This window comes from Perissodus microlepis, chromosome 15 (genome assembly GCF_051167445.1).
Source record: "Perissodus microlepis isolate ML-2025 ecotype Zambia chromosome 15, ASM5116744v1, whole genome shotgun sequence".
Taxonomy (NCBI): domain Eukaryota; kingdom Metazoa; phylum Chordata; class Actinopteri; order Cichliformes; family Cichlidae; genus Perissodus; species Perissodus microlepis.
Genome location: NC_140475.1, coordinates 7,196,051 through 7,212,519, shown reverse-complemented (window position 1 = coordinate 7,212,519; position 16,469 = coordinate 7,196,051). Strand labels below are relative to the sequence as shown.

The 16,469-nt window shown below is 38.8% G+C and overlaps 2 protein-coding genes across 3 annotated transcripts; one reads left to right on the top strand and one right to left on the bottom strand.

Moving 5' to 3' along the window:
- Nucleotides 1-456: 456 nt before the first annotated feature.
- On the top strand, nt 457-6,956 carry mrps18a (mitochondrial ribosomal protein S18A). Its single transcript, XM_084952557.1, has 6 exons — nt 457-700; nt 1,893-1,924; nt 2,210-2,314; nt 3,430-3,553; nt 6,231-6,303; nt 6,404-6,956. The coding sequence occupies exons 1-6, from the start codon at nt 553-555 to the stop codon at nt 6,546-6,548; spliced, it is 627 nt and encodes a 208-aa protein (XP_084808683.1). The 5' UTR covers nt 457-552; the 3' UTR covers nt 6,549-6,956.
- On the bottom strand, nt 6,794-16,469 carry rsph9 (radial spoke head component 9). 2 transcript variants are annotated; one of them, XM_084952554.1, is made up of 6 exons: nt 16,356-16,469; nt 10,219-10,262; nt 9,945-10,113; nt 9,567-9,696; nt 9,008-9,154; nt 6,794-7,304 (listed from the first exon to the last, which is right to left on the bottom strand). In XM_084952554.1, the coding sequence occupies exons 1-6, from the start codon at nt 16,425-16,427 to the stop codon at nt 7,144-7,146; spliced, it is 723 nt and encodes a 240-aa protein (XP_084808680.1). In that variant the 5' UTR covers nt 16,428-16,469; the 3' UTR covers nt 6,794-7,143. The 2 variants fall into 2 exon arrangements, with proteins under 2 accessions (XP_084808680.1, XP_084808679.1); XM_084952553.1 differs by lacking the exon at nt 16,356-16,469 and having other exon boundaries at nt 10,219-10,681.

Genomic DNA, 16,469 nt, shown 5'->3' with positions numbered 1-16,469 from the left:
AGCGTGGCATGTCTTTATTGATTTTTCTCTTGTGTTTAATTTTGCCTGATATTCTGCTGCTGTGTTGTTTGTGGGTTAATCTATTAGTTAGATTTCAATCTCAGATTGCATTTTGTCATCCTTTGAGGCTATAGGCTTACATTTCATGAAGGCTCATAAATCTAGGAATTAATCTCATTGGACTTGAAAATTTATTTACTTTTGGATATAAAGCTTTTTATAAAAGTCGCTTATTAAAAAAATAACAAGGTTATCCAAAAGTAACAACATATAAAGTTTTTTTAAAGTCAGTTATTAAAACAAGTAAAACAAACAAATGTCATACACGAACATGGGAACAAAAGTGTACAATGATGTTTCTGTAGTTGTGTAACCTGTGGGATTTCCCCCCCCCCTTTTTTTGTCCCTCTTAGATGTAATAAGCGGTTTTCGCCATCGGTGTCGCTCTTTTATTCTCGCGAGAATAACAGACAGGAAGGAACCGCCATTAAAATGTAGGAGAAGAAGAAGAAGAAGACAGGAAGGAACGAAGGAGAAAGTCAAGAATTAAACATGGCAGCCCGCAGTGTGTTCAGGTCTCTCTGGACCTCATTTGCGGGCTTAAGACTTGAATCCAGAGGCACCAACTTGAGTTCTTTAAGGACGATAAGTGTTCCCCAGCTTACTTCTTTAACTATCCAGAAAAGGGGGATTCGTCAAGGTGAGACATGTGTGCAAACGTTACAGCTTTAGCCTGTCGGTGGGATAACTAGCATGTTTTGCTAAATACACCGCATGTTTTTCATTTCCTATCACTTATAGGACACGCTATTCTCCTGTTGTGTTTTCCAATAAAGAGACAATACATTAGTTAAATGATGACGGCCACATCTGCGTGAAACGTCAGTCGGCGGCGTCTGCAGGTGTTGACTTTTCAGTTAACTTTCCTGAGGCTTATGCCTTATGTACTACAAGAACTTCTGAAACCTTTAAGGAGCTTCTTTTTTCAGCTTTCTAACAAAGTTATAGAACCCATTAAAATAATTTAAAAGTGTCAGTAAGCTTGCGGCAACGTTGAAAAATCCACATTTTACCAAAATCAAAAACAATAAGCCTAACAGCATATTCTAATACAGGTACTACATTCATCAAAACAATCTCAACAATTCAGCACGTGCATAAATATTATATAATATGCATTAATATAAAGATTAGTTGTTCATCTTTAACAACTAACTTTATGATAGTTAAAATGAATGAACTTCTTTCATTTTCGGAATTAAAGGAAATTATAGATATCTAGTTTGAATTTGGTAGACCCAAGACGGATCAAACAGAGGAAAATATTACTTTGAAACTAGTAATGTAAAGATTTTAATATTGCATTGTAAGAAGTTGTAGTCATCTGTTCTCACATTAGAATCAAGAAATGCAGATTTCTGTAGCTTTAACCAGATGTGTTAAAGCTACAGGAATAGCTTTAACAGTTAATGAAAATAGTTTGAAAGATCAATTCTGTTGATAGTTTTGGAGTTAGTAGTTGAACGAGTAATATTGATTGTTGACTAAAATGAAAAAGCACTGTTTATATCTACAATTACAGACTAGTAAAACTTGAATCTAGGATTTTTATTGTCAATTACAATGTCAGTGTGGAAACCACTTTTGTTTCCACTATGCAGTAGTTGGCACTGTCACCTCACAATGATTGTGATTGGTGGTCTGTATCTTGGTGTTAGCCCTGCGACAGACTGTCCAGGGTGTACTAGAACCTCTCACCCCATGACTGCTGGGCTCCAGCCTCAGAGCATCCTACTTTGGAATAAAGCAACATTTAATACATGAATTAGTGAAATTCAACTGCAAAATTAAAATTTAATGTAAAGTCTGATGTTTCATAATGTCTGTTGCAGTGGTGGAGAAGCAAGATGGTAAAACAACAAATGTAAGTAAAGCTCAGAACCATTCAAAATTTCATTGTTGTGAAGTTAAATAATTGCAAAACTTTTTTTGAATCATCATTGTTTTGGATAATTACACAAAACATTTTGATGTATTTTAATAAGGCCTAATATAAATACGTAATAAACTCTGTAACCAGCAGTGAGAGACCATGTTGGAGTTGAGGAGTATTATTCCGCACTTGTAAATAAATAACAAATGCTATTAGTATAATAAAAATGCTTTGATTCTGATAAAGTAACTGTCATATCTCTTATTTTTATGTTAGATTGAAGGACAAATTCTGGAAGTTCCAGTCGGAGCACAGCCTCCAAATCCCACAGCCAAGTGTCCAATCTACAGATGGAATCTGCAGAACAAATACAACTACACAGTAGGGCTGCCACAAACGATTATTTTGATAGTCGACTAGTCACTGATTATTTTTGCGATTAGTCGACTAATCAGATCATGCATCCATTGGACGTAAAACGTACAGCTTATTGCACCAGCATGCATCTGCTCTCATATAACTATCATTAGCTTACAGCTTTAAGTGTTTAAGGTACGTGCTAACTAAAAATAAAGACAAGATGATAGTTTATTAAATTTTAATGAAATTTGCAGATTGTTTCGGTGAAGTTTAATAAACTCCTTGCTATCTAAAATACAACGGGACATCGGAGTATATTCTCGAGCATCTCACACTTCTGATAATCAGTTGTCTGCTTGACGTTTATTCAGCTGTGTAAAAACTATAACTTTAATCTCAGCCAAACCGATTTACTCAGGAACAAATAAAATACTAAAAAAAAGCCAAACAATAACATTTTTAAGTTATCTAAGTGACTTATATATCATGTTTAACCTGAGTAGCGAAAGACGGCGGTGGGTTTGAAAACGATTTGCCGGGAGTCCGGTGTTCTCACGGGCTCTAGTGAGCCTTGCCCCCGGCTAGCTATCGAGCTAGTGGGTAACAGACGTCTCCGAAAACGTCGGAGCGCTTTTGAAAGTATGTGGTGTCTTGATAAACCTAGCAGATATTTGAGATTTACACAGTTACATTCTCGCCTGAAAATATGTTAAACGTTTATTTTGTGACCCAGAAAGAATAATAAGAGTAATAGTAAAACTAAGTAGCTGCCGCCATTGTTGGAAACTGAGCTGGGCTGCGCTATGAATTCTGGGACAGAGCTACTTCTTCTTCTTCGGGATTTAACGGCAGCTGACATCCTTGTACATGCAGTGCTGCCATCTTCTGTTTCAGTCCGTTATTACACTCTTAAATCCTACTACTTATTCCTGCGGCTTTTGTGATCTTACAAAGCTTCAAACGACGCGTCGACTATTAAATCAGTCGTCGACGATTTTGATAGTCGACGTAATCGTGACTAGTCGACTAATCGTGGCAGCCCTACTACACAGTAAATACTTTCATTAGTGACATTATTATTAATATTACTGTATTAGCCTGATTTTCTCTTTCTTTTTTGTATTTTCCCTTCCCAGGATGTCTTGTTGCTCAGTCAGTTCATCAGGTCAGATGGAGGGATGTTGCCCAGGAGAGTCACTGGTCTCTGTCCAGAAGAGCACCGCAAGATTGCCATTTGTGTACAGATGGCTCACAGAGCAGGTCAGTGGAAGTCCTGCTGTTGTGCTTTAAGTTTTTAAGTTACCCATCGGTAGCACCTCCACAGCTCTAGACACGTGTCATATATCATGAAGCCTCCTTGTACTTTCTTTCCACCTGTAAGTGGGTTATTTAGTTTACTCAGATAAAATAAATACAAAGGTTAATAGCCACTTTGTCTGAGTCTATTTTTATTTAGCTTGGGTTCAGCGGAGTGACTTTTATGTGTCCTTTATTTAGCAAGGTAAAAATGTTTGACAATAAAAATGGTCTTTTTCAAAAGAGATGTAGCCAAGAGGGCAGCAAATTGTAACAAATGTAACATAACAGTTATATATAGACATTTTAAGAGGCCAGACAGGAATGAATTGATTATAATGTTGGTGCAGTAATGCAGCACTTGCAAAACAGGTCCCAAGAAACAAAAGAATTTAGTGTTTGGCAGTCAGTCGTTTTTTAAGCACGGCAAGGGAACAAACTGTACGCTGATCATGATTTTAATACTTTTCCTGAGCCTGTCAGAGTATTTCTGCTGCATTAAACACACACGAGGGGTCAGAAGATCACAGCATAGCTAATTCTTGGCTTTTTCTCTTGCTTTGAGAGATTTCACCTGAGTACACAATTGTGAAACCCCTCTAAGTCTTTCTGCTAAAGATTTATGTGCATTTTGTTAATACCCAGTCATCATGCTGACTTGTTGCTAATGAATCTAATGAATTCCTAATGAGTGAGAAATTCCACCTGTTGGACCCTTCCAACATTTTTCCTGTTTTAATATAAAACATTGACATAGTCATTGTGATACAACCCACTATTTTTCAGGGCTATCAGTTACCTTATATGGATGAATACTAGCAACATGCATTACTATATAATATTTGTTGGTAATTCCATTAAAAGACAGCAGAGAGATGCAGTTCAGTGAGTCCTGTTATTGGAGGGAGAGCCTAGCAGACACTGAATGGCTCTAGCTGCCTGTGTCAACAAACGCAACTGTGTCCTTAACTCCAGTATTCAGGTGGATGAGTTGTTTTAAAAACAAGTCTAGTCATGAAATTTCCTCTCTACTAAATATTCCACAGTTAGTATTATTATAATAAAGTAGAAGTGATTTGGAACGACAGCAAATCAGATATGAACTGATAGGCCATGTAAAATTAGAGTGGGGTTATGGGATGCTAAGGCACTTACTGCACTGAGGTCAAATCAACTTTCTGCAGAGTACTCACTACAGACCTCCAAGCTTCATGTGGCCTTCAGATTAGCTCAAGAACAGTGCGTAGAGAGGTTCATGGAGTGCGTTTTCATGGCCGAGCAGCTGCATCCAAGCCTTAAATCACCATGCTGTCTGGCAATCCGATGGACAAGTCTGGGTTTGGTGTTTGTCATGAAACCAGTACTTGTGTGACTGCATTGTGCCAAGTGTAAAGTTTGGTGGAGGGAGGATTATGGTGTGGGGGTTGTTTTTTTTTTAGGAGTTGGGCTTGCACCCTTAGTTCCAGTGAGAGAAACTCTTGATGTTTCAGCATCCCAAGACATTTTGGACAATTTCACTCCCCAATGGGGCAGGGATAGCTCAGTAGGTGGAGTGGTGGCCCCAAGATCGGAAGGTCGGGGGTTCGATTCCCCTGAACAGCTACCCTGAGGTACCCCTGAGCAAGGTACCATCCCTACACACTGCTCCCCGGGCGCCCAATGGCTGCCCACTGCTTCAATGAGTGAATGGGTTAAATGCAGAGAGGAATTTCCCCACGGGGATCAATAAAGTACACTTTCTTTCTTTCTTTGTGGGATCAGTTTGGGTTTGACCCCTTCTGGTCCAACATGACTACTCACCAGTGCACAAAGCAAGGTCCAAAAAGAAATGGATGAGTGAGTTTAGTGTGGAAGAACTTGACTGGCCTGCGCAGAGTCACCTCACCCGACAGAACACCTTTGGGATTAGAGTGGAGACTGTGAGTCAGGCCTGGTCGTGAAACATCAGTGTTTGACCTCACAAATGTGCTTCTGGAAGAAATGCCCAAAAATTCCCATAAACGCTCTTAAACCTTGTGGAAAGCCTTCCGAGAAGAGTTGAAGCTGTTATAGCCGCAAAGGTTAGGCTGACGTCATATTAACGCCTATGGATTAAGAATGAGATATCCTCGAGTTCATATGCGTGTGAAAGCAAACAAGCGAATACTTTTGGCATTACACTGCATTTTCTTTGTACTTTTCAAAATCAAGCACAAATAATTTTTTTAAACTTTTGAGTTGTGTTTATACCTTCATTTTACAAAGCATCACAGCTTGTTATGAAAGGTTTGAATTTGACACTGCCTAAAGGCAAATAATTGTGCAACCTGGACCAAGACATGATAGTAGGGTTGTAAACTTGTTCTTGCTTGTTCCTCAAGTCTTTTATTCATTTTAGAACAACCTAGATTTGTCTGCTTCACGTGTTTATCATCTACTATGCAGATGATAAACACTGTCAGCTGTAACATTACATTAAATGAAAACTGAGCAGTAATTTGGTGACTGTAATGACAGTGAGAAGTAAATCTTAATGTGTCATCAGTACATTGTCTTTTATAACTGTCTTTTGAGAGTTTGTAACAGTATTTATTTTTTTTTAAAATACAAGTACTGAGAAATTTAAGTTAATAAATGCATCTTGTTATTTTGTGTGTTCAAGGTCTGCTTCCTGACCATAAACCCAAACTTCCAGAAGACCATGTCCCAAAGAGACCTAAGCCCAAACTTAACAGGTGACGCATGTATCTATGTCTGCGTATGCTTTTTTTTTTTCCAGCATTTATATCCAGCGCAGTGCAGTTAATAATTCCCCTGCATCTGTTTGTTGTACAGATACCTGACTCGCTGGTCCATCGACTCAGTGAAACCCATCTATAAAACTGGACTGAAGTGGTGTAAGAAGCGTATGCCTGTTGGCCACCCAATACTAAAGAACAATGTGCGTTATGGTGTCAAGCCCTTGTACATAAAACACTGAAGGACGAAAAGCCTGAAAGATTGGTACAACTGGAGGAAAGTGGGTGGGCCCATTTATTCAGGGATGAAACCACCATATCCCTGACTGTTAACCTTGACCGTTGTCATACGGTTCTGAGAAGGGAGGAAACAATTCCTAAAAGCTTCATCCATCTGTGTTTATTCTAACTTTTGTTTATTAAGCTGAGTCACTCTTTTAATGAATCACACTCAGACCCACCCAACACCATCTATTCTGACTGTTGCTTTTCAAAAAAAAAACAAAAAAAAAAACAAAACTCTTGAAGGAAACCTGCTGACAACTTAATGCAAGCAACAACCTGATCAGTGTTACAGTTTCAAAGTAGGTGGTATGGTGACTGTGTATACTCAATGCAACACAGATGTGCAAATAAAATATGTGTGTTTACTCTGCCTCTCAACATGTGTTTACTGTGTAGGCACGGCTTTTGTGAATTGGAAGTAAATAGAACAAAAAGTCTGTAAACACTAAACTGACTGTACCAACCTAGTTTTATTTGTTTTATAATACAACAAGATCTTAGCAGATTTTGGTTTTGTGAATTACTGAGAGTATGCAGCTTGAAAAAAAGCTTTTATAGCATGAAAGGAAGGTCCAAATTCTTGGTCCCGTCACCTATATAGATGTATCCATGCTGTGGTGTCATTGGCACGTGGTAGAAGGTCAGGCCGAACCACAGCAGACTGCGAAGCACGCACACTTTTCTTGCGAACTCAAACTGAAGACTCCAAGATCCTAGACACAAACACACAAGACTTGTAAACAGTTAATAGTAAAAGCAGGACGCTGCTAAATTATGTTCTCCAACAGAACCGTGAAGCTGAGCTGAAATAAAGGCTAAACACTAATCTTTGGAAATCTTACACTATTCAGCCAGAATCACGCTTTTGTGCTTTTAATGTCTATAATCTAACCCGTTTGCCAAGTATGTTCGGGGTGTGACCATGAACGCCAAGAACCTAGGGAATTAAAAACAATGATTTAATTGGACCTGCTACTATGAAAATATGTGATTACATAAGAGTTTAAAGGCCAATTTAAAAAAAAAAAAAAAAAAAAGTTGCAACTTTCCTGTTTCTGGATTTAATTTCAAAATATGATGCAACTAAAAGTAAAAAAAACCCCACGTCAACAGCATGTAATGTGCGTAGCAGGAGGAGAAACAAACGTAAATCAGGAGCTGGAAGCGGTTTGAGGGATGGTTAAGGAAAAGGGGGAGAGCCCAGCTTAGGGTCTCAGAGGAAAGCACCTGTCTTTTGGTGGAGATACATGATCCTGTTTTTCCCCCAGTGTCCCGTTAAGAAATGTTAACTCTTTATCCTTTCAGGCAGGAACATGCAATCCGCTGCAGTGAGCGTGGCACTGAAACAGCTGTGTGCTGTCTGCTTTAGACATGATGCAGCTGACATCCGCATCAACACAAAGAACACACACCGACTTGTACACATGTGGAAGCTCTCTGTCAGACATCTGCTGCATGTTTGGTTAAGGGTGCTAAACCTTTTTCTCTCTCTCTCTCTCCCTCACACACCCTGTTAAATCCAGACATTCACTCTGGTCTGGAGCATATCCAGTCGCTAACCTCGCAGACATGACTTTGCATGTCTGATTTCACATTATTCTTTGCACAGTGTTCACTGTTGATGTTTTCCTGCTATGTGTGATTGTTTTTTTTTTTTTCAATAATGTGCAACCAGGATTATCATGTCATGCTTTCTGCTACATTGCCACATAATGATAGATGGTAGTAGTCTGTAGATGATATTATAGTTTGAGTTTGACTCCCATCCAAATGTGAGAAAATTCCATTAATCATGCAACATCAGTTTGGTTTTTGGTGGTCCTATTTTACTGGTTTCTCTCCTGGTTCTCATTTTCCTCTCTCCCCTCAGGAATTGTTTATCGTAGAAGGCCAAAATCAAATTAATGTGCACCAAATCCTGTACTCAAAGCCCAGATATTCCAAATCCAAAAAGCCTGAGTGTCAGACCAAAGCATATAAACTCTGGGTAAGTAGACACAGGGAAATTCTTCTAAGCATATATTCCCAAAAATCCTTCCCATGTGGCTGGTATGTTAATGTCAGACGGTTTTAGAGGTTTGTGTTTATTGGTAGCCTCACTTGAACCACCATTTTACTGGTAAAATTATGCAATTTGTTTCCACTTGGAAGAAGACCCTTATGGTTTTCAAACAGCTGAATCACCACAAGTGTTTTCTGTGAAAATCACCCCTTGTAATGTAGCACAGGAAATGGAACACATGTTAACGTCAAATCACCGCCCAATTCTGCTGAGAGATCAGTTATAAAATAAGAGCAATTAGCAGAAAATGAAATACTTGTTAAAAACAAATCTTAAGACCTGCACTGTTGAATTTATGCAATGAAAAAAATATGTGACTGTGTGTTCAGGACAGATTAAGCTCTGTAGTGTCACCTTTAGGAATGTCATCACTGAGTGCATCCAGATAGTCCATTGCTGGGTTCCAATCACCCATGTCCAGGACAGATTTCTTCTTCATATTTTTTGATTGTCTGAAGTGAAGGAAATTGTCAAGCTTCCTTGCTTCTGCCTCAGAGAGACCTGAAGAAAAATCACACAATTTTGCCCATGTTTTACAAAAGATACTTACAACAAAATACTGTATTTGTTGTTGAATGCAATAACATATCATTTTGTATGACATCAAGGTTCACCATCATGTTGGCCCAAAGGTAACATGAAAAGGAATAACAGAAACAATGCACTTGTTTTAGTAGCCAAAAGTTTGTTGGCTGGCAAACTTAAGACAAGCCTTTCATGTGCCTTCTTGACTAGGGGAACATTGTGGGTGCTGCAAGGTTTCAATCCATTACAGTGCATTACCAATGCTGTTCTTGATGACCGTGGTCCTCCCAACTGCCTTCAGATCATTAAGAGACTGTTCATTTCTTTGTAAGTGAAGTGAAGCAAGGGGATCAAATTGTTATTTCCCCCACAGTATATACATATTTACCACAGAAGCTGCGGTTGAGCTGGACAAGACCACGTGGACTCTTGATGAAGGCACCACGAGGCACCACAGACACTTCTGCATCGATCTGATGAACGGACACTGCCAGTCTTTTTTCCTCAGTTACTGTTATCTGTAACCAAGAACAGACTGTCACTGTAACCAATATAAGCCAGAAAAAGAAGAAGCAAAAAAATCAGTGAAAAACCTCTGTTCTGCATTTGTCTTGTTTGTTTACATTATGTTCAGTTTGGTTGCATGTAGATTCTTGTTTGAATTCATTGCATCATCGAACACTGCAGTAACACTGAATGGAACAGGAAAACACTTCATCCTGTAATTCAATTCGTCTTCTTACTAAACAGCACTGATCACACTTACCACTGCCTTCTCATTTACAGGCTCATTTCCCTTTCCTTGCCTGTGGATCTCTTGATGTTCATACACAAATGACGGGTCTCCCATGAAGCGACCCTTTGTAGCTTTGGACACTTCCTCTATCATAGAGTCTGAGGCAGGGGGAAGTAGGAACCAATCCATGCAGTTCAAGCTGGAGTTAACACCACAAAATAGCAGCCAAATGGTATATCTCACGATCTTAAATAAATGTACAGTGGCTAAAATTAAAAAAAGACACTTGAAGTGGATGTCTTACCTATACAGGTTCTTTTTGTCTTTCATCTCATCTTCTCCTCTCCCCTGAGCAATAAAATAAACCCCATTAATTCCTAATATTTTACCCCAAAACAACACTCGACTGAACTTGTAGTTTTTCTTCAGGAGCACTAAGGAAGACTCCAGGGCGGTTCTTTGCTCGAGGGTTAAAATATGTCCACTACCGGCAACGAGCTCCAAAGAATAATACAACGAATTTGAGTCCATTATGTAGCAGCTACAAGCTTTTACAAAGTCGTTTTCAATTAAATTAACGTGTTTTTTCGACTATTTGTTAGCTAAAATAACAGCTAAAAAGCCCTACAGGTCGTGTCTTTGCACTCTAATGGCAACAAACACAGTTGCCATGGTTACGCAGGGTTATTTCGCTCATCGTGTTTATTTACTATTCTGAATACCCCCCCAAGTGTGTCGTGCCTCTACGGGACATAACGATTAAAACAGACACGAAACATAGTTCATGTCGGGCATGTTTGCTTATGATGTTTCCATAAACCAGACCACGAGCGACTGACGTCATCAACTCAAGTGTGTGCGTGCCAGCAGCGGTTCGGGGTGAAGCAGGCGGATCAAGTGCATAAACGTATAAATGTCAACCTGTCTGAATATGGTCACGTTTGTGCCGGAGGGAAGATTTAATAAAAGCTTTCCGTCTTAACTCTTCAGACAGGTATTAACACACAAAAACATGTCGGAAGAAGAGCCAAGTATACTACTGTGTCCTGGCTGCTGGCGGATTGATTTATTTTCTGTACAAGCTGCAAGTAAAAGTGTCTTAACCGAAACTTTACACAGGACGTCACAGAAGCCATTTTTACTCAGGTGTTACTAATAACATTAAATTGGCCTCTGTACCTAAATAGAAAAACATCCTGTCAGCGTGAATGCTTTCATTAAGATCTGGTCATGCATCCCCATCCCGGAGTAAAAAATTACAAATTTCTGTGAAACATAAATGTAAATAGAAAACTGTGTTTTAATAAAGTATTTAGCAAATGAAACATGCCTATTGACCTTTTTTTGTTTATTTTTTTTTCTCTGTTACATCACATGCAATGCTTTCTTATTTTAGGATAATAATATTGACATGATACATCGTGAGACATTTGTTGTTGTTTTTTTATAAAGGGTGTCCAATTTGAGGAATAAGTACAATTATGTGTTTAGGTGGTTTAAGTATTGATGGAAACATGCAGTAGTTTAGTATTGGTTAAAATACCTATAAAGAGAGGTAGATTTCCAGTCATGATTTAACTGTTGTTTTAATAAAAAGCAACTGTGCGAAAGAGGTGGAAAATCAACACCATAGCTCAACAGTGTTTCAATATCAGAATCTGACATTGTTTCAATGTCAACAGTATTAGAAAATATAACGTTGAATCAATGTCAGGTTTCAACATCAAAACCTGACGTTGTTTCAAGATTAAAAAAGGGTGCACTCACCCAGCAAAGATTCCAATCTGGCCCACTGAAGAGTTGGAAAATGTGAAGAAGGGTATAGATTTTGGACTTTTTAACTGTATTTTGATAAATTTTACAGCTTTATCTGCTGATAAAGAGCAAACCCATGGTCATTTTCTCTAAATTATCAAACTATTTTTTAATTACAACACAGCCTGGGAAATATGCTGACAGAAATATTTTCTGTAATTTTACACATTTGTTTCTTACAGTTTAAGCTCAAAGATTTGTGCTGACAGATTTCTTACATTTACCATCCCAGTCTTGATGCATTCTCAATCATCCAGGAAAGTAAATCTCCAAAAAGTTGATTCTGTTCATCTGGACGTAGTGTTTTGTGGGAGAAACGTTTCGTCACTCATCCAAGTGACTTCTTCAGTCTCAGCTGACTGCAGGTTTCCCCAATCTTATAAACAGTATATTTGCATAATGCCTGAAACCAGCCCACTGAAGGAACAATGGGCTGGGAGGTCAGTTCCTTAATCTTAATTATGCAAATTCATGACACCTGGGTGAAAATCAAATCTCAGGATGTACCACAATTCACGGATCACATTAACTCGGTGGACCGACACATCAAATTCGCCAGGGAGGATATGAAAAGTGGCAGGTTAGCCTTCTTGGACTGTGAGATTTCCATCAGTAATGGGGGACATCTAAAAGCTGACGTGTACTGTAAACCTACACATACGGATCAGTATTTAAGATTTGACTCTCATCATCCACTGGAGCACAAACTGGGTGTCATTAGGACGCTACAACACAGAGCGAACACCATCCCCACTGACACAGAGGCCAGGGAGGCAGAAGAAAAGCACATCAAGAAGGCCCTGAATAAATGTGGTTATCCCAGCTGGACTTTTGTCAAAGCTGGAAAGGCACCTAAAGAAAGCTCCAGCCGATCCAGGAGAGAAGGACAACCGCTGCCCAAGCGAAAACCTGTAGTGATCCCGTACGTGTCAGGAGTATCGGAACAGTTGAGATGCATTTTTTCTAAACACCGGGTCTCTGTGGCTTTTAAACCCCAAAACACGCTGCGCCAAAAACTGGTCCACCCCAAGGATCGGGTCCCCCGACACAAACAGAGTAACATAGTGTACGCTGTTAAGTGCCAGGAGGATTGCCAGGATTTATACATCGGGGAAACCAAACAACCTCTGGCGAAGCGGATGGCACAACACAGAACAGCTACCTCGTCAGGCCAAGACTCTGCAGTCTATTCACACCTACAGGCCAATGGACACTCTTTCAATACACATCTTGGACAGGGAGGAACGCTGGTTTGAGCGTGGAGTCAAGGAGGCCATTTACGTGAAAAGGGAAAGACCATCTCTGAATCGAGGAGGGGGCCTAAGGGTACATCTTTCGCCATCTTACAATGCTGTGATTGCAGCCATTCCCCAACTCTCTGTGAATGGTACTCATGGCCATTGATCAGTGGTCTTTGATCAGTGGGTTTTGGTCAGTGGTTGTTGATCAATGGTCATGAGAATTTGCATAATTAAGATTAAGGAACTGACCTCCCAGCCCATTGTTCCTTCAGTGGGCTGGTTTCAGTCATTATGCAAATTCAAGTTCAAATTCAAATTCAAATTTTCAAATGTACTGTTTATAAGATTGGGGAAACCTGCAGTCAGCTGAGACTGAAGAAGTCACTTGGATGACGCTACGTCCAGATGAACAGAATCAACTTTTTGGAGATTACCATCGCACTATTTCAATAGCATGTAGAAAAACTGAGAGATGCTGGTAAAATGACACTTCTTTCTTGTTATTTTGAGATATCTAAAGGGATTAAATGTGTAGTGTTCTTTACACAGACAGAAAAGCCAGTTTGGTCCATTATGTAAAATCAGTTTTATGTCCTCTGCAGTAGAGGCTGGCTCCAAAATGGATCAGATCCACAAAGTCTAATGTTAAAATGTTCAATTTAACAGTATTACAAAGCATATTTACAGTCTTAACCTCACATTTCCTCCACTGTTTAACATGGCAAATTGGGCAAGATTAAAACACACAATTTTTTGTTAGTTAAAAAAAAAGAAAAAGGTTTTTACCATATTTTATTCTTTTACATATGCTGACAGCCTCTTGCAGCACTATTCCTGGACACCTTGACCTTTCTGCACTCATTCCTGGCTGAGGATTTGTAAAATTTGTTGCTTCTATAGTTAAATAAATATTTGGTACGTTACTAAATATTTACTATCATACAAGTAGGGCGAATGGTGGAGAGTGTTTCTTTTAGAGCCATGTGTTTAGTAAAAGAAGTAATAAAATGCTGAAAACAGCTCTTTACATATGAAACTGTATTATTGGCAAATTGTGTAAAAAAAAAACCCGTCAGTGTTATATTGATTAGTAGTACTGCTGTAGATGTTTAGAACCTAGCACTGTGTCATGTTAACTGTATGTATCTACAGCAGGATTAAAAATATTAATGAAAAATGAATCTATAAAAAAACCCGGTCAAGTTGCTGGTTATATTATACTGGATGTGCAGCCTGAGAAGTGCAAGCTACAGCTTTGGTGAGTGAAATTCTAGTCATTTAGTAGTCCCACTCACATTGACTTACTCAATATGACTGCATTGCACCTGTACAGCCTTTGAATACAGATTACTAACCAAGTTAGCTATCCTGATGAATTATCACTCAATCTTCTCATTCGTATAAATTAACCTCTAGCTGGAAAAAGCAACATGGTGGCAGCGAAATGAATACACTGAAGCTTCAGAATGCTGAAGTGTCTAACGTTGGCGTCATGGACGGGTTTCAAGGTTCCAGACCAATCTCTCCTGTTTGTCTTCTGCTTTGCCTCTGCAATCTAAGAGAGAAAACTGTGACTACATTTCACTGCGAATGTACTGTGTGTGGATGGTTGTAAGCGTGCAGTGAAAATCCATTATTTATTTCTTTTTTGGAATAGCAAAGTGACTTGAGCCCTCCTGTCAAAGTTGGTTGCTAGTTCAGTTCAAATGGTCTGCTGCCAACCTGTTGATGTCATGGTGGCTACGTCCTTTATTTATACTGTCGATGGAAAAGACCAAGCACAATTCCAGGTTTTCTAAATGGTGTGTCACAGAGTTCAATAATGCAGCTAGATTTTCAGGCTCAAGTGCCCTCATACGGATGGTTTTACATGAAAAGTGGCATGGCTTTGCAAAACTAGCCTTTTGACCTGTTGCTCGTAGTACGGCTCGGGTCACATTCCTACTTAATTGTACAAAAGTATGCATTACATTAGTGGGTCATAATCTTTGTTTTATTAATGTGCAATGAAACAAAGACACAGATTATTAGTAATGTGTATCATTTTAAAGTCCGACACAGGTATGATTCTAATGCAGGGTGTAATATAGGATATCATATTACTATATTTATATTTTAAAATCCATAAAATAACAAGTACTTGAAAAAAAGTATAAAATAAATCATAAATTTAATAATAAATCAATTTAGTTTAGACTGTGCTCGCTTTAGGCACTCACTCTCTTTCACCCTTTAAGTTCAAAGAAAGGAAGACATACAGAGGAACCAAACCAGAGACTTTGGTTTGGCAATTTCGACCAAACTATGCATATAGTTGGTTAAGCACTATAAACATCTGGTAGGACGCAAGCTTAGATCTCTCTGACTCGATGAGTGATTTGCACATGGAGAAAATAGCAATGCTAGCAAACCAGCTTAGTGTGCTTTTCCTGGGCTCACAGTCATTTTCTGTGTATGACAGTTCACTAAATATGCATAATTAGTGATATGATCCTTTCACGGACAATATATCATCACAGTTTACTGGATTGTGAAAATATATTTGTATGGGTGTCAAGCAATTTAACAACCAGGATCTAAGGCCTTAAAAGTTAACAAACAGTCTCTTCATTTGTCTGTTTCAAGGTTAAGGCAGTCTTGGCATGACATAATCTAGTGTAGGAGAGGAGGGAAAGGGTGCTATGTGTCAGTGTGTGCTGTCTGATTTTTGCCATCATATTGAATATTTGCAGTCAGTTGTGCTATCTGTATTTGACAGTCAATTCTGTTTGCTTTTGAAAGATGATGCAACAAAGAGTTTTTATTTTGATAGAGAGATGCCTCCCAATCAGCTAAGCTGCTGTGGCTTGGTTTAATCACTTTTTGTAAAACTGTGTATTTAAAGGTCAGAATTTTGTGAAGAGACCAAACTTTTTTCCTCTTTAGTTTCTACCGTTATTCTTTTCCAGTTCAAAATAACTTACTTTCTCTCTGTCTTCTATTTGTAATATAGAGCTTTTGGACATCTTTTGTAGATTACATGGAACAATTAAATCTGTTTTGTCTTTCTTATGCTGTCAACTCCTTTCATTTACCATGCTGATTCACATCTGATCAGTCATCTGTTTACCAGTCTGCTCATTAAATGTCTTTGTAAATACATGGGCAACCATCCACCATCCCTTTCACCATGACAATTACCCAGCCATCTTGTAACAATTAACAAAGAGTCTTCATCTTCCAACCAAAAGTGTTTGACTCTAAATGATGATCCCTTCCTGTCTTTCTGCCTCTGTCTGTTGCTTCTTTTATTTGTTGGCATTCATACCAGTTTATTTCTAACAATATACAAACACTCACTGGTCACTTTATTAGATAAACTTTGCAAGCACTGGGTTGGACCCACCTTTGGCTTCAGAATGACCTTATTTCTTTGTAGTACAGATATTTGAGCTTTCTCTCTTCTCTGGTGTAGCATCTTTCGGAATAAGTCATCAGAGTTGTTATAAAGCAGGGGTGT